The sequence below is a fragment of the Leptodactylus fuscus genome, chromosome 7, assembly GCF_031893055.1.
Source record: "Leptodactylus fuscus isolate aLepFus1 chromosome 7, aLepFus1.hap2, whole genome shotgun sequence".
NCBI classification, from domain to species: domain Eukaryota; kingdom Metazoa; phylum Chordata; class Amphibia; order Anura; family Leptodactylidae; genus Leptodactylus; species Leptodactylus fuscus.
The window spans coordinates 106,187,114-106,206,927 of record NC_134271.1 but is presented as its reverse complement, the minus strand read 5'-3'; the positions used below and the strand labels follow the sequence as shown (position 1 = coordinate 106,206,927).

The 19,814-nt window shown below is 40.9% G+C and overlaps 1 protein-coding gene across 1 annotated transcript in view; it reads left to right on the top strand.

Annotated features, from left to right (window-relative positions):
- PRKCH (protein kinase C eta) overlaps nt 1-19,814 on the top strand; it is a 119,245-nt gene that overhangs the window by 46,112 nt on the left and 53,319 nt on the right. The window contains exons 3-7 of the mRNA XM_075282757.1: nt 8,272-8,422; nt 9,477-9,511; nt 12,720-12,808; nt 14,050-14,179; nt 18,027-18,154. Coding sequence (XP_075138858.1) covers nt 8,272-8,422; nt 9,477-9,511; nt 12,720-12,808; nt 14,050-14,179; nt 18,027-18,154 — 533 coding nt within the window. The remainder of the gene's footprint in view (nt 1-8,271; nt 8,423-9,476; nt 9,512-12,719; nt 12,809-14,049; nt 14,180-18,026; nt 18,155-19,814) is intronic.

Genomic DNA, 19,814 nt, shown 5'->3' with positions numbered 1-19,814 from the left:
AAAACAGCAAAGCCCCAGGGGTTATGGGGTTTTGGCGATCTTTTGTTTTACACAGCAGACAACCCCCCCTCCCCCACAGTACTGTCAGGTAGGTGGTAGGGAGCAAGGGGGTGTGAGCAGAGCTTTGACCAGAGGCAGTCACTGCCCCCTTGCTTGCTTCTGCCTGACCCTGTCTTTCTGACAGTACAGGGCCTACAGTACATTGCAGTGTTATACCTAGGGCAGGGAATTTAAGGTGATGAATAGCAGAGGGATGCTTTCTTTGAGGTTCTTTGATTCCCTGTGTAATGCTTCTCCCTCTCAAGGCCTACACTAGATTTAACACCGTGTTTAACCCCATGGGCAAAGGAAAGGGGCTTAGTTTGTGAGCCTGGCAACACACTTTCCATAACTAACTAGGAACTATGACAAGTCTGGACCTAATAAAGGAGTAAAATAAATATTCTTGTATATTAGCTGGAAAATGGTGCCTAAATAATGACTCATCCCGTAAAAGTTTTTTGCCTCCAGTGTTCCTTTAATGCAGGGGTCTCAAACTCGCGGGCCGCATGCGGCCCCCCGAACAATTTTGTGCGGCCCGCACAAGCCTAGGGACGCCGGATCCAAGTTGAATCCGGACGTTTCACCATTTTGCCCACAGGCAGTTTTATATACTGCCGGAAAGCTGACAGTGCGCTGAGTTCAGCACACTGTCGGCTTTCCCGATGTGGGCCCAGTGTGAAGAGCTTATGGTCCGGTACCGTAGCTCTTCTATGGTCAGAAGGGCGTTTCTGACACTCAGTCAGAGATGTCCTTCTTCACAGCACAGCCAATCGCGCTGTGCTGTGAGAGCCGGGAGGAACGCCCCCTCCCTCCCTGATAATGCTCGTCTATGGACGAGTACTGCGAGCAGAGGGAGGGGGCGTTCCTCCCGGCTCTCACAGCACAGCGCGATTGGCTGTGCTGTGAAGAAGGACGTCTCTGACTGAGTGTCAGAGACGCTCTTCTGACCATAGAAGAGCTACGGTACCGGACCGTAAGCTCTTCACACTGGGCCCACATCGGGAAAGCCGACAGTGTGCTGAACTCAGCGCACTGTCAGCTTTCCGGCAGTATATAGAACTGCCTGTGGGCAAAATGGTGGAAGGTCCTCTTTAAACATTGAGGTGGAATGAAGGGACTCATGACACTGGGGGCAGACGAAGGGAGGGGGGAGAACGGCATGACACTGGGGCAGAAATGGAGGGACATGAATCTGGGGGCAGAGATGGGGGGGACATGAAACTGGGGGCAGAAATGGAGGGACATGAATCTGGGGGCAGAGATGGGGGGACATGAATCTGGGGGCAGAGATGGGGGGACATGAATCTGGGGGCAGAGATGGGGGGACATGAATCTGGGGGCAGAGATGGGGGGACATAAATCTGGGGGCAGAGATGGGGGGACATGAATCTGGGGGCAGATGAAGGGTGTATATGTAACTGGGGGAAAGATGGAGGGGGGACATATAGTTTACGGGTGACTGTAGGAGGATTATACAGTGTGGGGGCACATGAAAAATGAATGGGCGGAGTCAACATAAGTGGGTGGAGCTAAATTTGCTGCGGTGCGGCCCGCCGACTGGCTGGGATCTTGCTCTGCGGCCCACATGCTGAGTTGAGTTTGAGACCCCTGCTTTAATGTGACCTTATTGGTGGAGCTTTGTTTGAAGTGAAATTTTAGTTTCTCGAATATGAGCTGCTGCTTGGCTCATTTCTGCAGAGCGTGTTACAAAAGCTTCTTTACAGATACTGTGTCTTACTTCAGGTTGTTGTCAACCCCGCTAATAAATGTGCGATATACTTACTGACTCCCGCACTTCCTGTGTTATGCACTGACCACATAGCCATTATGTGCAGACTTGTGTTCTTTTATGGGTTGCTTTCCTGTGAGAAGCTTTTGCATAGACGGCCACATCAAGTAACCCTCTTCGATGTGATAAGCTCACCGCAAAACATGCGTCTTTTCTCTGCATCTTGCACTGTAAGGTGACTGATCCTTCAATTGTGAATGTGCAGGGGGACCTTACACATACTAGCTGCCTGCACACTGACCTTTTTCCATGGTTTAAAGGGAATCTACCACCTCCAAAATTTCTACTAAACCACGTGTATGCGGTTCTCTGTTCTGTTAGTAATATAGTGAATATATCTTTTTTTTTTTTTTTTTTCTGAAACTGCCATCAAAGTGTTGAGAGAAACAACTTTTTTTTTTAAAATTCCATATGCAAATGAGCTGTTCAACAACACACACTAAAAGATCCTATAAAAATCCGGTAATCGAATTTGATTTCAATGGGATTTGATCTGTTGTCCGATAGTGTCCATTATCACCAAATCCGTCACAGGTCCATTATTTTAGAGGACATAATAACGCAGGAAGCAGGACTATGGTATACTATGTTATAGAATTGTCAGACTGGGATGTTCGGGGCCCACCAGTGGAATTGTTTCTAGGGGTCCACCACCAGGACCACTGCTATACCAAGACAGCATGACTACAGGTAATAACAAAGCCATCATACGATGAGCAATACTTAAACCCACCACTACACCCTGTATGGCAAGTGAACAGTAGGGCTCCTGGAAATGTTACCAGTACCTCTAGTCACACTGTCCTAAAAAAGATGTTCTGCCCTAGAGGGCAGCATACAGAGTGCACTGTTCTCCTAATTACATCCTGGAGAATAGATTTGCATATTTTTTACCCAGAATCCCTAGCGGAGCAGGAATGACTTGTAAGTCTCTGTACGCCTATGTAGGCACACACTTTCCCTAATGTGTATGATTATCCCCTAACCCTGGTCTATAGTCTCTCACGCTGCCAAACCAGTATCCCTACGTTATGCTGATGAGGTCCAATAGGCCGAAACAGCGCTGTCCATAACTGGGAATCTGTTCCTTTTGGAATAGAAATATTGGTTTGGCTATAAATCCCACATCATATTAGTAGACTTATTAACTGAGTCATGCATGATGTTAAGGGAGCTGCCCCTAGAGGGCCCTAATGGGCAGCATACAGAGTGCACTGTTCTCCTAATTACATCCTGGAGAATAGATTTGCATATTTTTTACCCAGTTCTGGCTATTGTAATACTAATGGCTTATCCTAAGGATTGGTCATCAATATTAGAAACCTGGATAAATCTATTAAAGAGGTTGTCCAGAAATTGGAGCAACCCATGTGGTGAGCAGGAGGTGTAAAGTAATTTAAAAAAAAATAAATAAATAAAAAAACATACTCCATCTGGTCCTAGCAGATCGGTTTGAGGGTAGGGTGTCGGCCCCCTACAGATCAGGTATGTTTGGCCTAGCCTGACAATAAACCATAAAAAAAATATGCCTGGACAACCCCTAATGCCCCACAGTCTAAAGAGGTTGTCCAGCATTTTTTTTTTTTTTTTTTGTTTTGTTTATAATTAGTCCGGGGATGTGGGAAAAAAAAAAAAAAAAACAAATAAAAAATTTTTAAAAAATACTCCTTTGTCCCGGTGACCTTCCAGTACAGTCCGGTCCTGCAGAACTGGTAGTCACATGCAGGACTGAACCGCGCTGGGAGACACTGGGGACAAGAGAGTATGTTTTTTTTTTTTTTGTTTTGTTTTTAGATAGCTAGAACTCCAAAAAAGCAGGCAGCTTTCACAAAAATTGTGAAAAAAAAAAAGTGAAGGAAGTTTATTGCCTCATACTGCAATAAACCTCCTTCACTTTTCTAATTCTTGGTGTGCCGCTTGCTTTTTTGGAGTTATATTGAATGAGACAAATCCTTTTCCCATTGGTGAGCACCCTATACCTATACTGGTGCGGAGAGATATATATATACAGTCCTATGAAAAAGTTTGGGCACCCCTATTAATCTTAATCATTTTTAGTTCTAAATATTTTGGTGTTTGCAGCAGCCATTTCAGTTTGATATATCTAATAACTGATGGACACAGTACTATTTCAGGATTGAAATGAGGTTTATTGTACTAACAGAAAATGTGCACTATGCAATAAACCAAAATTTGACCAGTGCAAAAGTATGGGCACCTCAACAGAAAAGTGACATTAATATTTAGTAGATCCTCCTTTTGCAAAGATAACAGCCTCTAGTCGCTTCCTGTAGCTTTTAATCAGTTCCTGGATCCTGGATGAAGGTATTTTGGACCATTTCTTTCTACAAAACAATTCAAGTTCAGTTAAGTTTGATGGTGGCCGAGCATGGACAGCCCGCTTCAAATCATCCGACAGATGTTCAATGATATTCAGGTCTGGGGACTGGGATGGCCATTCCAGAACATTGTAATTGTTCCTCTGCATGAATGCCTGAGTTGATTTGGAGCGGTGTTTTGGATCATTGTCTTGCTGAAATATCCATCTCCGGCGTAACTTCAACTTCGTCACTGATTCTTGAACATTATTCTCAAGAATCTGCTGATACTGAGTGGAATTCATGTGACCCTCAACTTTAACAAGATTCCCGGTGCCGGCATTGGCCACACAGCCCCAAAGCATGATGGAACCTCCACCAAATTTTACAGTGGGTAGCATGTGTTTTTCTTGGAATGCTGTTTCTTTTTGGACGCCATGCATAACGCCTTTTTTTTTTATAACCAAACAACTCAATCTTTGTTTCCAAAATGAAGTTGGCTTCTCCAAATGTGCTTTTGCATACCTCAGGCAACTCTATTTGTGGCGTACGTGCAGAAACGGCTTCTTTCTCATCACTCTCCCATACAGCTTATCCTTGTGCAAAGTGCGCTGTATTGCTGACTGATGCACAGTGACACCATCTGCAGCAAGATGATGCTGCAGCTCTTTGGAGGTGGTCTGTGGATTGTCCTTGACTGTTCTCACCATTCTTCTTCTCTGCCTTTCTGATATTTTTCTTGGCCTGCCACTTCTTGGCTTAACAAGAACTGTCCCTGTGGTCTTCCATTTCCTTACTATGTTCCTCACAGTGGAAACTGACAGGTTCAATCTCTGAGACAACTTTTTGTATCCTTCCCCTGAACAACTATGTTGAACAATCTTTGTTTTCAGATCATTTGAGAGTTGTTTTAAGTAGCCCATGATGCCACTCTTCAGAGGAGATTCAAATAGGAGAACAACTTGCAATTGGCCACCTTAGGGTGCATTCACACTGAGTAAACGCTAGCTTATTTTGTAGAGTAAGGGTGCATTCAGACTACGTAACGCCGGGCGTGTATGAGAGCCGTACACGCCGGCATTACGGCAGACTGCCGAACACTTCCCATTCACTTCAATGGGAGCGCTCGTAAACGCCGCTGTTACGAGCGCTCCCATTGAAGTGAATGGGAAGTGTTCGGCAGTCTGCCGTAATGCCAGCGTGTACGGCTCTCATACACGCCCGGCGTTACGTAGTCTGAATGCACCCTAAAATTACACTTGTAAATTTTGCTATCCCATTGACTTCAATGACATTTTAACAGGCGTATTTTTTACAGGCGTATTTTTTACAGGCGTATTTTTTACAGGCGTATTTTTTACTGGCGTATTTTTACACTTGTAAAAAAATATCATTGAAGTCAATAGGATAGCAAATTTACAATTGTAATTTTACTCTACAAAATAAGCTAGCGTTTACTCAGTGTGAATGCACCCTTAAATACCTTTTCTCATGATTGGATAGATCTGGCTATGAAGTTCAAAGCTCAGTGAGGTTACAAAAACAATTTTGTGCTTCAGTAAGTCAGTAAAAAGTAGTTAGGAGTATTCAAATCAATAAAATGATAAGGGTGCCCATACTTTTGCACCGGTCAAATTTTGGTTTAATGCATATTGCACATTTTCTGTTAGTACAATAAACCTCATTTCAATCCTGAAATATTACTGTCCATCAGTTATTAGATATATCAAACTGAAATGGCTGCTGCAAACACCAAAATATTTAGAACTAAAAATGATTAAGATTAATAGGGGTGCCCAAACTTTTTCATAGGACTATATATATATATATATATATATATATATATATATATATATATAATATTTATTTTTTCACCTTCCCCTGGCCTCCTTGCAGAAAACTATAATTCCTGGAGAACCCCTTTAACATCTCAATATACTGAGCATTACACTGTACAATATAATTCTAGTATACATGATAGTACACGTTAATATAAGGTGAAAAAAGGGGAAAAGGAATACTCGGCCACCAGCGGTAGAATTTCCTCAATGTCGCTCTCCCACTTCATATCTATCTTGGCTCCCGCACGGAAAAGCAACTCCTTCGGCTCGGAGCATAGGCAATCACATCAACTGGGCTCCTACATCTTTTTAGATTGAAATATGCGTGTACAAGCATTTTTAAGCTGATGAATTAATAAAGAGGAGTTTTTTAATTCTTTTGATTTGGCCACGCTGGAAGTCCTTTTATCGTTGATATAATAGTACACATGTACAGAAGAAAACACAGAAAGACACTTGTATGCTGGATATACTAAGGCCTGGTTCACATCTGTGTTCGGTATTCCATTTGGGGAGACTGCATGGGGACCCCCCAAAAGGAATATCGAACGCCTTGACAAGCGGTGAGTGGTGAAAGCACACGGACCCCATAGACTATAATGGGGTCCGTGTGCTTTCCACACTGTGTCCACACGGAACATGCAGACAGAAAAGTACTTGATGATCTACTTTCCTGTCCGCATGACTCGTGCGGAAAACACACGTACCCCATTATGGGCCCCTGAACATCCCGAACGGGCCCCTGACCAATGCATTTATATTGGCAAAATGACGATTATTAGTCAGGCTCGGGGCCCACTGGGGGGATTCACCGGTTCCTCGGTGGGCCAGTCCGACCCTGATCTATAGTATGGTATAACGGACAGCAACGGATCAGTTTTCTGTAACATTGATGTCTATGTAAACAGATGGCCTTCCGTTTATGTCTGTTTTTTGCAAAAGAAACATGATCTGAATAGAGCCTTATACTGTCCATTATTACTGTCTGTTTTTTAGGGGGGGAGGTTTTGTGCATGCTCAGAAAGCAGAAAAAAACAAAAAATGGACAGTATGAAAAAGAACATTAAGTGGATCAGTTTAAAAAAAACAACAAAAAACGGACACATTAACATCAGTGTCCATTATGATAGACACTTTTTTTTTTTTTTTTTTTTTTTTTTAATGGACCCTATCAGAACAGACTTCCAAAAGTAGTGTGAACACCCCCTTATTTATGGACTGTGATGTTACTCTGCTTGTTGTTCTTGGATTGTCACGCAACTTTACACATCAAGCTGTATCACCCCTGTACTCTGACATCATCATTATCACCCCAATGTTGTGACCCCACTGCTTTCCCCTGTGATGTACAAGCATTGGCCCATGTTTTATTATGTTCCTGTGGTATAACTAAGAATCATTAGTCCTATGCGGTGACCTATTGTGTACATTTTCAAGTACAAACACGTAAGATGTTAGCGCACCACGACGCAGTGTTGTGGTAACGCTATGTACATGCCTTCAGTTTTATGTTAATTATTTCCTTACCATGTTACAATTCTGCTTACTCTGACGCCACCTAGAGCTGAAATTTCAGATTTTTCATTTATCTTGCTTTCATTTTCCAACTTTTTTCCTCCAATTTTTTAAACAGCTCACTGCTAAGGATATCTTCAATGTCTCATGCCATGTACCTCAGTATGATAATAAGGACTCTATAGGGTACTGCTGTTTTAAATGTCATTACACACAAGATCATATTCATATCATATCTGCATAAATCTCATTGGCTAAGTACAATAGTCCGCTGAAAGTGTGAGTGGTAGAAGGCCATATTAAAATTGTAAACAGTGTTTCTTTTCTATCTCTGTTTTTGTAAGTTGTCATGAAAATAAATAAAAATATAATGTGTAAAAATAGTCAGGGCATCTATTGGTGGCAGTTTTTAGACTTTTCATCTGTGATGGCAATTCGCTATGATGCCACATCCGACAGTCCCCGACTCCCATCTTTTTTTCTAATATTATTATAGTTTTCTACCACAATTGCTTACATGGTTAGAGTCCAGCTCCTTCTATTCCCAAGAATACTTATAAGAGCGGTATTTGTACATGCACTCCATATTGTGCTCTTTAGAAATCTCCCATCCATGATTGAAGGAGACCTGAAAGCAATGTGCAGCCCTTGGAGGGAGTCAGGGGCCACATATGAGTTACTCATAATTGGTTATATTGCCCATCCCAGGCCTGTGATATTTATATTTTGTGGAATTTAATGTGTTCCATTTCCTTGTAATTTGTAGGAACAATGCGGGATGGGCGGCTTCTTAGGCACTTCACAAGGAAACGGCAGAGAGCTATGCGAAGAAGGGTACACCAGGTGAATGGGCACAAGTTCATGGCGACATATCTGCGCCAACCAACGTACTGTTCACACTGTAAAGACTTCATTTGGTGAGTGTGACCGAAATGTGAGTTGTCAATGGAAAGGTGGGAAAAAAAAGGAGGGGTAGGGGGGACACAGCTTCAGAATATGAAAAACATCACCGTCGTTGCAGAGTATAACCGTTGCATGAATAATGGACCCTCCTTGGCTTGGAGGCAGAACGAAGACAACAAAAGGAAATCCAACATCCGGTTACTCCATTAAAGCGTAACTTTTAATATGTCAAGTCAACATTTACATAAAATTTTTTAAAAATGCACAAGGTCCTATGAACCTCCATATGAAGCCAAGAAAGGCTGACCCGTTTCGGAGAATAAATACAGTCTCCTTAATCAATGTGAAATGTGAGCTGGCCTGGGATTTACACCACTATGGAGGGATTCTGAAAAATATTCTGTTTATTTAGATAGAAAACAAAGTTCTAAATTTTTATCATTTCTGGTCACCCGACAGCTTTTCAGAAACCAGCACACAGACCAAGCTTGCAGATATGCCATGAGAAAACTGCTGCACCCTCCCTGCCAACATGTTAACCCCTTCTGCTAATATCATGGGGGGCACAACCTATTACAGAGGGCTTATAAAAATTGTCTTAATGATATGTATCTGAAAATACTGTATGGTGTACAGTGAGCCATGTATCTATAAATGTCATTTCATGGACTGATATACCATGCAAGATTTTGTCCGTATCTTTATACTGTGACTATGTGTAGTAGTAGGCGATTTGTTTCATATTCTGTGCATGTCTTGCAATGTAAATGTTTGCATACATTGTAATGCTCTACGGCTGCTTTACAAGATTGGTTAAAATCTCTTACCTTTCTCTATGTAGATCTCCTGTGCAGACCCATGTGTCTCCATGGTAACAGACTACAAAGAAACTGTGTAGTCAGATCCTGCAGTCCCACTTCTCTCCATCCGTACCTTCTGTAAGCCTGGAGGTGCATAGGTCTGCACAGGTGGACATACCCTTTATATAGTAGACATATTTTTGGATATTTTATAACAGCAATTAGTTGATTTATTTGATTCTAACTCTAAAACTGTCTTACATTACAGGGGAGTGTTTGGCAAACAGGGATACCAGTGTCAAGGTAACTTAACATCTTACACATTTCACCTTGATGTTACTTTGTTGTGTAGGAATATACAGAACATAATAAGACATGTTCACTATAACTCCAGTATGTATTAGTTTTCATGCTCTTCCGGTGCTAGAAACTTTCCATGCAGAATTCAGGTGTTGGTGCATAATAGTGTATAATGCTGTAAGAGACCAAGCTCATCACAAGGGCTTGAGATGGCTCCTGGGGTGTAACAGGAGGAAGTACAGAGGGTGTACCACCTGATCCCAGGAGTCTTAAGGGGGCCCCATAAGTTGTCTCTGCCAATTAGGAGACCAGAACGATATCTGTACATTACAGTTAGGTTCCTGTTACAGATTTTGCATTGGGGCCCAGGAGCTTTTTGTTACACTGCTGAATCACTATGTTCAGAAGAACTATGATCCATTACAATACTTTGTAAATGTGTAAACCCACACCGTTTCATGTCATATTATGTAGTTACACCTTTGGCTTTCTCAGGTATTCTCATCTCATCTATGAGATACTGATATGAGTATGCCTTTAATAGTGATCATATGAGTAGATATTATGATTTCCTTTCCTTTGGCAGTAGCCTGTATAGTATGTCATACAAGTAATCATAAAAGATTTATTAACGATCCGTAACCATCTTGTTCTGTATTTTTTGGCATGGATCAGGTGATTTCCGTGTTTATCGTCTTTTTTACTGCTTGTTGACTAACCAGTGAATAAATCCATTCTAGAAATCACAAAGTAGCATATGTGATCACTGTGCATTGTGTAAGGCTGGCAGAGATGGGAATAAGCGTATATATTTGGGATCTGTGTTCCAGGAGAATGGTGCCACACCTGCTTTTTGGACATGGCACAACCCCTATTTGTATGCGTCATATCCCACTTTGTGATGTGGGCTTGCGGTGCACTGGGCCCATCTGACTGGGCCTCTTTTGTCCAGGGGCCCTTATCAACCATGTGATCTGCCTTTATGGCACATACACAAAGACACTCAAAGATAATTTGCTTAGATTTTTTTTTTTCTGCACTGAGTTGGCTTTCCTGTTATATTACCGATAATCTTGTGGGACCCAATGATTGAGTCCATATGTACAAGGCTATATCTGTATCAAATAATAGAAACAGGATTATTTAATTTCCAAAATTTCAGTTGAAAGACATACAAATAATACTGTATGCTGGGTCATTTGGCAAACTTGTTCCTCTTATTCCAACTTTCTCCTGTCTGGCTCCTGAGGGGGAGCTTGATATGAACCAGTAGTGGCTGACATGTAGTTTCCATTCTTCAGCATGTAGGGTGTGTATTCTAAGGGTTCTTATAATCCCTGTTGTGAAGTACCAAGATTAGTCACCTTGGCACTCCATGACCTGCACCCTTCATGCATTTGTATACAGGCATAAAACATCTCTGTGATTTCTAATATTATAGTACTGTATAAAGGGTAGATGACTTATGTCTCCTTGTAAGTGCACTGGAAAGTCAAGTTGTGAAATGACAGAGACCACCTTATGGCTGAGGTTAAATTAGTTAGTAACCTCTGTATTTCTACAGAAGTTTTCACTTCTTACATGGATGTGGTTTGCTTAGAGCCTGTTGGGGAAACTGCACAACAACCAGTAACACATTAAAAAAAGTGCTGCTTATGCGAACCTCTAAAGAAATAAAATAAAATATTCTGTGTTACTTAAGCTGGCAATGCTATAGTTTTAGAAAGCACGGATGGACCTATACCTGACAGTTTTCTCACCACTCCTTACCAGTATGGCACAGCTATATCCCGTGATAGAGCTCTGACAGTCTTACAGGCCATGCATGCTCTACTAGGAATTCTGCAAATAAGTTCACTTTGCTAAAGGAAAAACTCACTCTAGCGCCACCTTTTGGAATGCAGCTCCCTGGGGCTAGAGTGTTTTTCCTTTTTCAGTCAAAGAGTACTTATTTGCATGTACCTTTACCTGTGCTCCTAATAGAGCATACACGGTCTGTTAGACCCCACACACCACAAGGTAGTCCGCAATGGCAGTGTCGCTGAGGCTCTTGGAGCACAGGAGGGATTTTCTTCTATTACTGAGCACTGCTGGATTATCACTAAATAAGCCTATACTGCATTCAGCTAGTGTGAGTTGACCCTTAGGACCTCATGTTTTTGGAAATCGCAGCATGTCCATTTTACCTATACAAATGCTGGCAGTTTCTCTATAAGTATAATTGAAGCCGAAAGCCACAGTGCTGCAGAAAAACCGTGATGTATTATTGCTGTGGTTTTTCTTGCGGTCTGCTACTTGGGCCTTAGCTTATACCAGCTTGTGTATTATACTGCATCAATTAGGGCTAGTTCACACGGGGGGGAAGAGGGGGCGGATTTTGACGCCGAATCCAAGTCAAAATTCGGCCCCTCACAATAGAGGTCTATGTAGACCACTAACGTTCTTTTTTCCGTGAGCTGCCCTTTCTTCAGGCTGATTCAGTCGCGGCGTCCGCCTCACGACACCACCCTCCGGACTAGGCGCATTCATTTGGGCCTAATCCGGAGCGGAGAGCCGTAACGGTATATTGGTGCATTGCACCGGCATCCTGTTGCGGCAGCCGCAACGGAGTATGTTCACGCAGAGCCCCATGTGAACTAGCTCTTGTATTGCATTGCTAGAGCACCACCCATATGTCTCTAGTACAAGACCTAGAATAACAATGAGTCCATATACTTTTCCTTAACAGGTGTCCGTCACTGTTTTTCCCTTCAGACTGGCTAATCCAGTACCTAAAATGTAAATACATTTGACACTACCTAAAATGGAGGTCTCCAACCTCAGAATATAACGCCCACTAAACCTTGACCACAACAAGCTCTCAGGACTGTTCAGTTATTTAGCAGCTAGAAAACATCATAAGTGGTCATAAGTGAGATGAATCCCACAATGTTGTGACAGTGAGAACCTACATGTCTCTTTTTTCCATGGTAAACAATGTTTGAGACTTTCCTATAAACTAACACTCAAGAAAAGCAGACAGAGATACTGAAGATAAGGCACAAGGAGCCTCAGATATTACAACTGACCACATGATTATATATAGTTTTGGTTTTTTAATTGTTGCAAAACTTCATATATTTTTAGTTATTTTCTGGTTTTATTCCTCTGTGAAACACATTTTTATATGACTTAAATGTCGTCTAATTCGTATCCCTTTTCCTCTTCTCAGTTTGCACATGTGTGGTTCACAAGCGTTGCCACCAGTTGATCGTGACAGCTTGCACTTGCATGAACAATTCAGCTAGAGTGGAAAAAAAGGTGACGTATTACTATTATTTTTAACTGTTCAGCCCGCGTCTCCAGATCTTTTTATATGCAAAGCCACATCCTGTGTCGTGGTCTTCAAGACAAGTCCAAAATCCCTGAGTACCTAATGATAGACAATGCGTCTACATCTTTAGAAAGACTTGAAGATGCTATATTGCCAGATAAACCTGTATTATGGTTCTTTCTACTTATTCTGTTACTACTGTTTACTCAATGCAGGCCGAATCTGATCTTGGTTTTAGCCATGGCCAAATTTATTCAGAGTAAGGGCCTACTGCATTGCTTGTACACATTTCTACCTCTAAGGTAGGGTCACTACCGTTGGTGTCTGCTCAGAAAGTGTCCTTTTAAAAACAAAAAACGGACACCTATCATAACGGACACAAACTGATAAAACCTTGTACGGACAATAGCCACGGACACTGCTGAGCGGACACCAACGGTAGTGTGAACGCCCCCTAAGCCTTTCTAGGTAGCCGGCAGGGAAGTTGGGCACAGTTTCTTCTAAAGTTAGCAAACTGCAACAAATATATATTGCAACACTGTGCCACGTCAGTTGCCGTAACTGGCTAGTATAGTGAGTGGGTAACATTCCTAGACTCCAGCACCGAGACGGAATTAATGACTATAATCATGATTGTCCTAGGAACTGAAGAGGTTACTGCTGGTATCCTTGGTGATCTAGGACAGAGAAAGGGTTAATGTCAGTATCTGTAGTGATATATGATAGAGATGCTGAATATCTGGTGTCACCAGGCTCCACCATTGTCCTCTGTGTTTTTGTTGAACTAGTGTTGGATTTTCTAACAAGTGCTGACTAGCAAAGGCAGACATCTGTCAGACAGACTGACCCTGTCTGGAACTTGGACTTCTCCCCATGCCTCCATTACACAGACATCTCCTTCACAGAATACTCAGTGTCCCCATCTCTCATAGATTACTCCTTCATGTTTTGTATTCTCCTTTTTTTTTCTTTTTAACACCATCAGTGTGCACGGAATATCAATTAAACAGATTTCTAAGAAGGTGATGTGAAGAGGATGCAGCGCTGAGACCTCTTCCTTTTTATATGGGTGCTTGATTATTATTAATAATAATAATATAATTATTATTATATAATAAAATAATAATAATCATCAGTGCTGCAGTTTGTTACGGTGTATCAGTCTATGTAATAGTACCTGATAACTGTATACTGCTGTGATGAGCTCACAATGTCTTTTTGCCTTTAGATCTTTGAACAGAGATTCGGCATCAATTTACCTCACAAATTCCGTGACCACAATTACAAGGTGCCAACTTTCTGTGACCATTGTGGCTCCTTATTATGGGGGCTAATGAGACAAGGATTACAGTGTAAAAGTAAGTCTTGACTACTGTAACTAGTGTTTCAATATTGTACACTACAATTTCATACAAAGTTTATATTATTCTGCCTTTTGTGTTACAGCTTTATGTACAAATGTCATTTAGAGGGTGTTTGCAGCTAAATATATTATGAAATGAAAGAAGAACCTATGTTCTTAGGTTGTGGTATGTACACCTCAGGGGGCACATGCCATGTCTCTGGGGGGGATGATTACTTGTACTCTTGCTGAGCTGTAGGCAACATAGTACATGATCTTAACTTTAGGTGTAAACTTTGCTATAACTTGCTTAAGGGGGATACAAGACTTAATAACATAATGGAGAATCCCTTCTCCAGGGGGTCCTGGAAATTTAGTCAGATTTCCTTGGTTTCTGGATAGAGTTGTCATTACCCCTTGAGTTTCCATACATGTCCATGACGCTTGTCCTTTTGCCTGTCGGGGTTTGAAACAATCTATTCCATGATTTCTTAGTCATATCTTTCTGAGAAATCTTTACGACCGTTTATATTGCTGCGGTAGGCATAAGTTATGCAATGGTATTATAAAGTAAGTAATAACACACCATTACAATGCGTTTTCATTCAGGAGTCTTGGAAGGCGGGGAAACAATATTTGCTGTTACCCAGCTTTCTTAGAAGCAAGACAACCCTCGTACCTGAGTATACTAGGATAGTTTGGTTATTTTTAGGGTTATGTCCAAACATGACGTATATGGTGCAGATGTCCAGACTTGTGGCTGGAAAATCCTATAGTGTGTTCATGTTGGTGCAGAATGGATGAGATTTTAACAAACCTCACCCATACTGTGAAAATTCAACATGTAAAATATGCTGCAGATTTTCACATGGATTTCACAGCACATTCCACAGTGAATCCAGATTTATTCCCCATTGCATTTTGCTTCCCATGTAGCTTTACTATAGTCTGAGGGTCTCTTGAAGGGTTTCATGAAGATATACAGTATGTTTCTATAGATGGCAATGTTCCTCTCCTTTAACTCCTGGTAATATGTGTATTTACACACCATATATTAATACAATGTGAAATATCACATACAGCTGAGATATAGGATGTTCTCTCTATATATGTCTTCTATGTGGCCAATACATAATTTATCTTGGACAGCAGTAGCTTTGTTAAGGATGGGTAGCTGGGAATCCTTGCTTCGAAGACTGTTTGTTTTCTTTCCAAACCGGAGTTTTTCATTTCAAAACTCAGCCCTCCTCCCCAATGATCAGGTGGTATTGAAAGCATCTAGTATCTTCTGGTATCACTGCATTAAAGTACACCCATAGGAGACTCTCTATCTATCTATCTATCTATCTATCTATCTCGTTGCGTACAGAATGGCAGTAGCTCTGATAGCGAATAGGGGAGTGGAAAGAAGATGTGACCACTGTGTTCTTGGTGATGGGTGGTCCCAGAAATAGAATCCTCTTCTGATTAGGGCTAAACCCCTCTAGATGTCCCATATTCACTGGTCCCATGCAATGTAAAGCTATACAGGGTTTCTGTTCAGTGTTTCACAACATGCTTTCTATTCTTCCAAATTGATCTTCCTGTCTATTTTGGCTTGGCTTGCTTAAAAGGATGTATACTGAGAGATAATAAGAAAATAGAGCCCTTTTTTTTTTTTTTTTTTTTATAATTCATTCTTTGTCTCTGACCCATTTGCCAGACGGATTTACAGCTTCAGATCTAATCATATAGAATATCTTAAATCATTTTCTGATCTTTGCTCATAATTACACAAGGCAGAATGTAATCTCCATGGAATATCGTCTTTGGGATGTGATGGATTCTAAAGCCTCTTCATTTTAATTTTCAGTTATGTTATATACAATATCTCTGAAATCCTACCAAAAGCCCCACATAATACAATCACTAAAGATCAGAAGCAATGTCAAGAAATATTTAACTGAAAAAGTAGTTCGAGGTTGTCCGGGCAAAAACGTTTAAATCCGCTGGGGGCACTGGAAAAAAATATACTCAGCTGTCCCTGTTGCTTTGTTGTCCCCCTGCGCATCCCAGTTCTTCTGTTCCGGCGGCATTTCCCGAGGCCTGCTGAGGCTGCTGATTGGCTTCATTGGTCACATAACTGCTGAGGCCAATCAGAGCATAAGAACCGGGCGAGAGGATACCGAAGCAGTGGGCGCAGGTCAACATGCTGCTATATATATATATATATATATATATATATATATATATATATATATATATATATATATATATATTTAAATGTTAAGAGTTGTCCATTTTTGCCTGGACAACTCCTTTAAGTCTTGGTACAAACTTCCGGCAGCTGTAGATGGGAAATTTACAGTAAGAGACTTTAAAGCATTCCTCGAGTTGTAACCAACTTTTCATAAATGAATAGTATGTGTGAATATAAGAAACTTATAATAATATATCTTATTAAGGAGATTTGTTTCTTTCACCAATTATTAGGCTGCTCTCCTGCTCCTTAAATTCATATAGACTGCTTGTTTACATAAGATTTGTCTCTGTATTCAGCCTCACACAGAGACCTCTATGGAAAAGGGTGGGATGGAGTAGGAGGCTGCTGCTGGCTGGGTAATTGCTTTATTGCCTCATGCTGTTCACTGGTAGCCTCTTATCTACATACCTTGCGGTATTAAAATAACACAGAGTAGCAGAGTATGGCGACAGGAATTATTTGAGTGTCTTTTTCCACACTCTCATCCAACCGCTCCTCTGTTCATAGAATATTATGTAGAAAGTAACTCTGCCTGAAAAGTGAAGAAGAAAACCGATTTCTTTAATACAATATATTAAACAGTTTCTTATATTTGCATGCATTATTCATATGTGCACAGTAGTTTATTACAGGAGGTATGCTTTAATGCATGCCTGGGATAAACAAACATGTCTGTCCTAAGATAAAAATGACTATAATATAAGGGCAGGCTAAATGTTTAACACTCCATTACTGGCTGTTCTGCTGGATTAAAGCATGCCTTAACTTTTGAACAACTTTTCATTTTCTGGCAGCTTTTGAGACATTTATAAATACTGTAATTAATCTAATTAATGAATTTTGGCTCCTTTTCATGAAATCCTGCGCTGAGATCCAATTCTGTCCCTTCTGTATTCTTTGTCTTGCTTCTCTCACTGGCGTACAGGTATACAGGCTGTAATATAGAGAGGTAATGGAGTCTTTGAGGTCACTTTCAGCAGTTCTATCTCTGCCATGATAACATGTGCTTTTGTTGTCCTATAAAAGATGAGATTCTCTGTCTCAAATTGTCGTTTTATCTGTATTATTTCCAGATAGATCGCTGGTTAACAACACTGTCGGGCCTGGCATATTGATAGGCAGCTGCTCCAAGTCCCAACTGTGTTTGCAATTGAATTTCTCAATTATTACCATGTCTAAAATCCGCAGTGAAATGTCTTAACACAATGGAAATACGATCTCATTCCAATTTAGAACTTTTTTGATTCCTAAAATTTGCAAACAAAATACTTCAAATGTTTAGAAGGCGCTGAAATGAAATCTTATCCCCAGCCCAGCAATGGGTTAAAATGGCCCTAAATCACTTGTACTGCTGTTGTCAGCAGATTTTTACCCCCTATGTCACTTACTAGAAGTTATCACATCAGCACTTTATTGTCGTCTTTGTAAAATGGCCTCATTTGAGAAATTTCCTTTAGCATACAATAGAATGAGCGGAGAGAATTATGCCGTATTGTTCTGGGCCATACTTTGTATTCTCTTCATTGGTTTCATGACCAGATGTTATGTGAAAATTCCTGCAGCAATATTACTAGAATGCAATGTAATGCTGAATTATTAAATGTATTGTTTCCTCCTGTAGTATGTAAGATGAATGTGCACAAGAGATGCGAGGCCAACGTGGCTCATAACTGCGGGGTGAATTCGGTGGAGCTGGCCAATGCATTGGCAGGAATGGGTCTGCAGCCTGGGAACATTTCCGTCACACGGGTAAGAGATCATATAATGGAGGGTTAAACAGAGAGATACATGAATAAATGAAACCTTACATACATTATTAGGACATGACAAGGGCATTATGGAAAGATTGGGGACTTTTTTTTAACACCTTCTTTTTATTTTTAAGCCATATTTATAAAAGGTGGGTGGAGTTTCCACTTAAAGGGAAATTCCACCAAACAAGGAAAGCTTAGTCAAAGGTGAAGAGAATTCACTTTTTCACACTCGGCCTGCAAGTTTTTAACACTATTTGTGAGTAATGAAGTGTCAAGTTGTGTTTTTGCGTCTGCGTCACTATTCCTTAATGTCACTTATGTAGAATTAATGAAGACAGATATTATTCTAGATGGTGAAGGTTCACAGTCTCTCTTGGGGCGATCGTCGTACAATATGCCGATCTTTTACCCCCTGTGTCTTAATGGGAAGACCTGTGACTGGTCATTGGTGTCTGTAAGACTGTTATGTTATAGTATGTCACTAGAATGTTACCAATATTAAAGATGGCATGGACAGGAACATGCCAGATGAGTTTTGATATTAATAAATGTAAAGCAATTCATCTAGGCTGCTGAAATCCTATTATTGCTTGCAGATTAAATTGAATAAATCTGGCAATAATGGACCCGGGTGTTCTGGATACAGTCAGGATAAGCTTGAGTGCCTTGAGTCAGTCAGCAGCTGAAAAAGCAGATCAAATTTTGTAATGAATTATAGTTGAAAAAAAATGGAGGTTCCTTTGGTATTTCACCTGAACAATACCAATACCTAAATACCTACAGTACAAGTTATTGGGGTTGTGCTGCAGTCCTGTGCCGATAGGGTGTCTCACTTAGGCCCCGTGGACACAGCAGAATCCAACTGGAAAATCCAGCCTCTATATCGGCCAGATATCTCTGCCTGAACCCAAATGGGAGACTGGGACACTTTAGATCATTGGGATCTATGATACTAGAAGTCCCTGCCTGCTTGCAGATTTGCTGTACTGTCCCTATATAGTATAAGACATAACTGTTTTGCAAGTTCTCCTGACTTTGTTCATGCCAATATTTCCCATGTATATGGGGCCTTAGATGTAAATAGAGAGAGAGCTGTTTGTCACAGCCACATTTCCATTCCCCCTCTGACTGGATGGGCAGGAGAACAACATTCTCAATAGGTCTCACTTTTTATTGTATTTTATTTGGTTTGTGCTGTGGGAACGTTTAAATATAATGAACTAAAGGTAATTCTGAAACTTACCACAAGGTGTCAGTAGATGACAGTTTTATTGGCCTTCTGCAATTTCTAAAGCAAGCAGGCTGCATGGGCAGAAACAGTTGGTTGTTTGCAGTTCGCACTAGTCCTTCTGTTACAGGAAAATTCCATCTTAAAACAGAAATAAGAATGTGTTTGTGTTCTGAGAAGACATTCGGAGGTGTATATACTTAGCTCACATTGGAAACAGTCATAGTTCCTGCTGATAATCTTACAGTTGGTGAATTGTAGAAAAGGTTTGTTGGTTTATTGCAGTGGATTCTCTGCTTGTAGCTGGAAATAACTGGTGTCGCACAGAAATATCTTAATTCTTTGCATAATATTCACATGCTAAACTGGCTGCATCAACAACAATACTATAGCACAATGAACAGTGGATGATTTATATTACACTGTA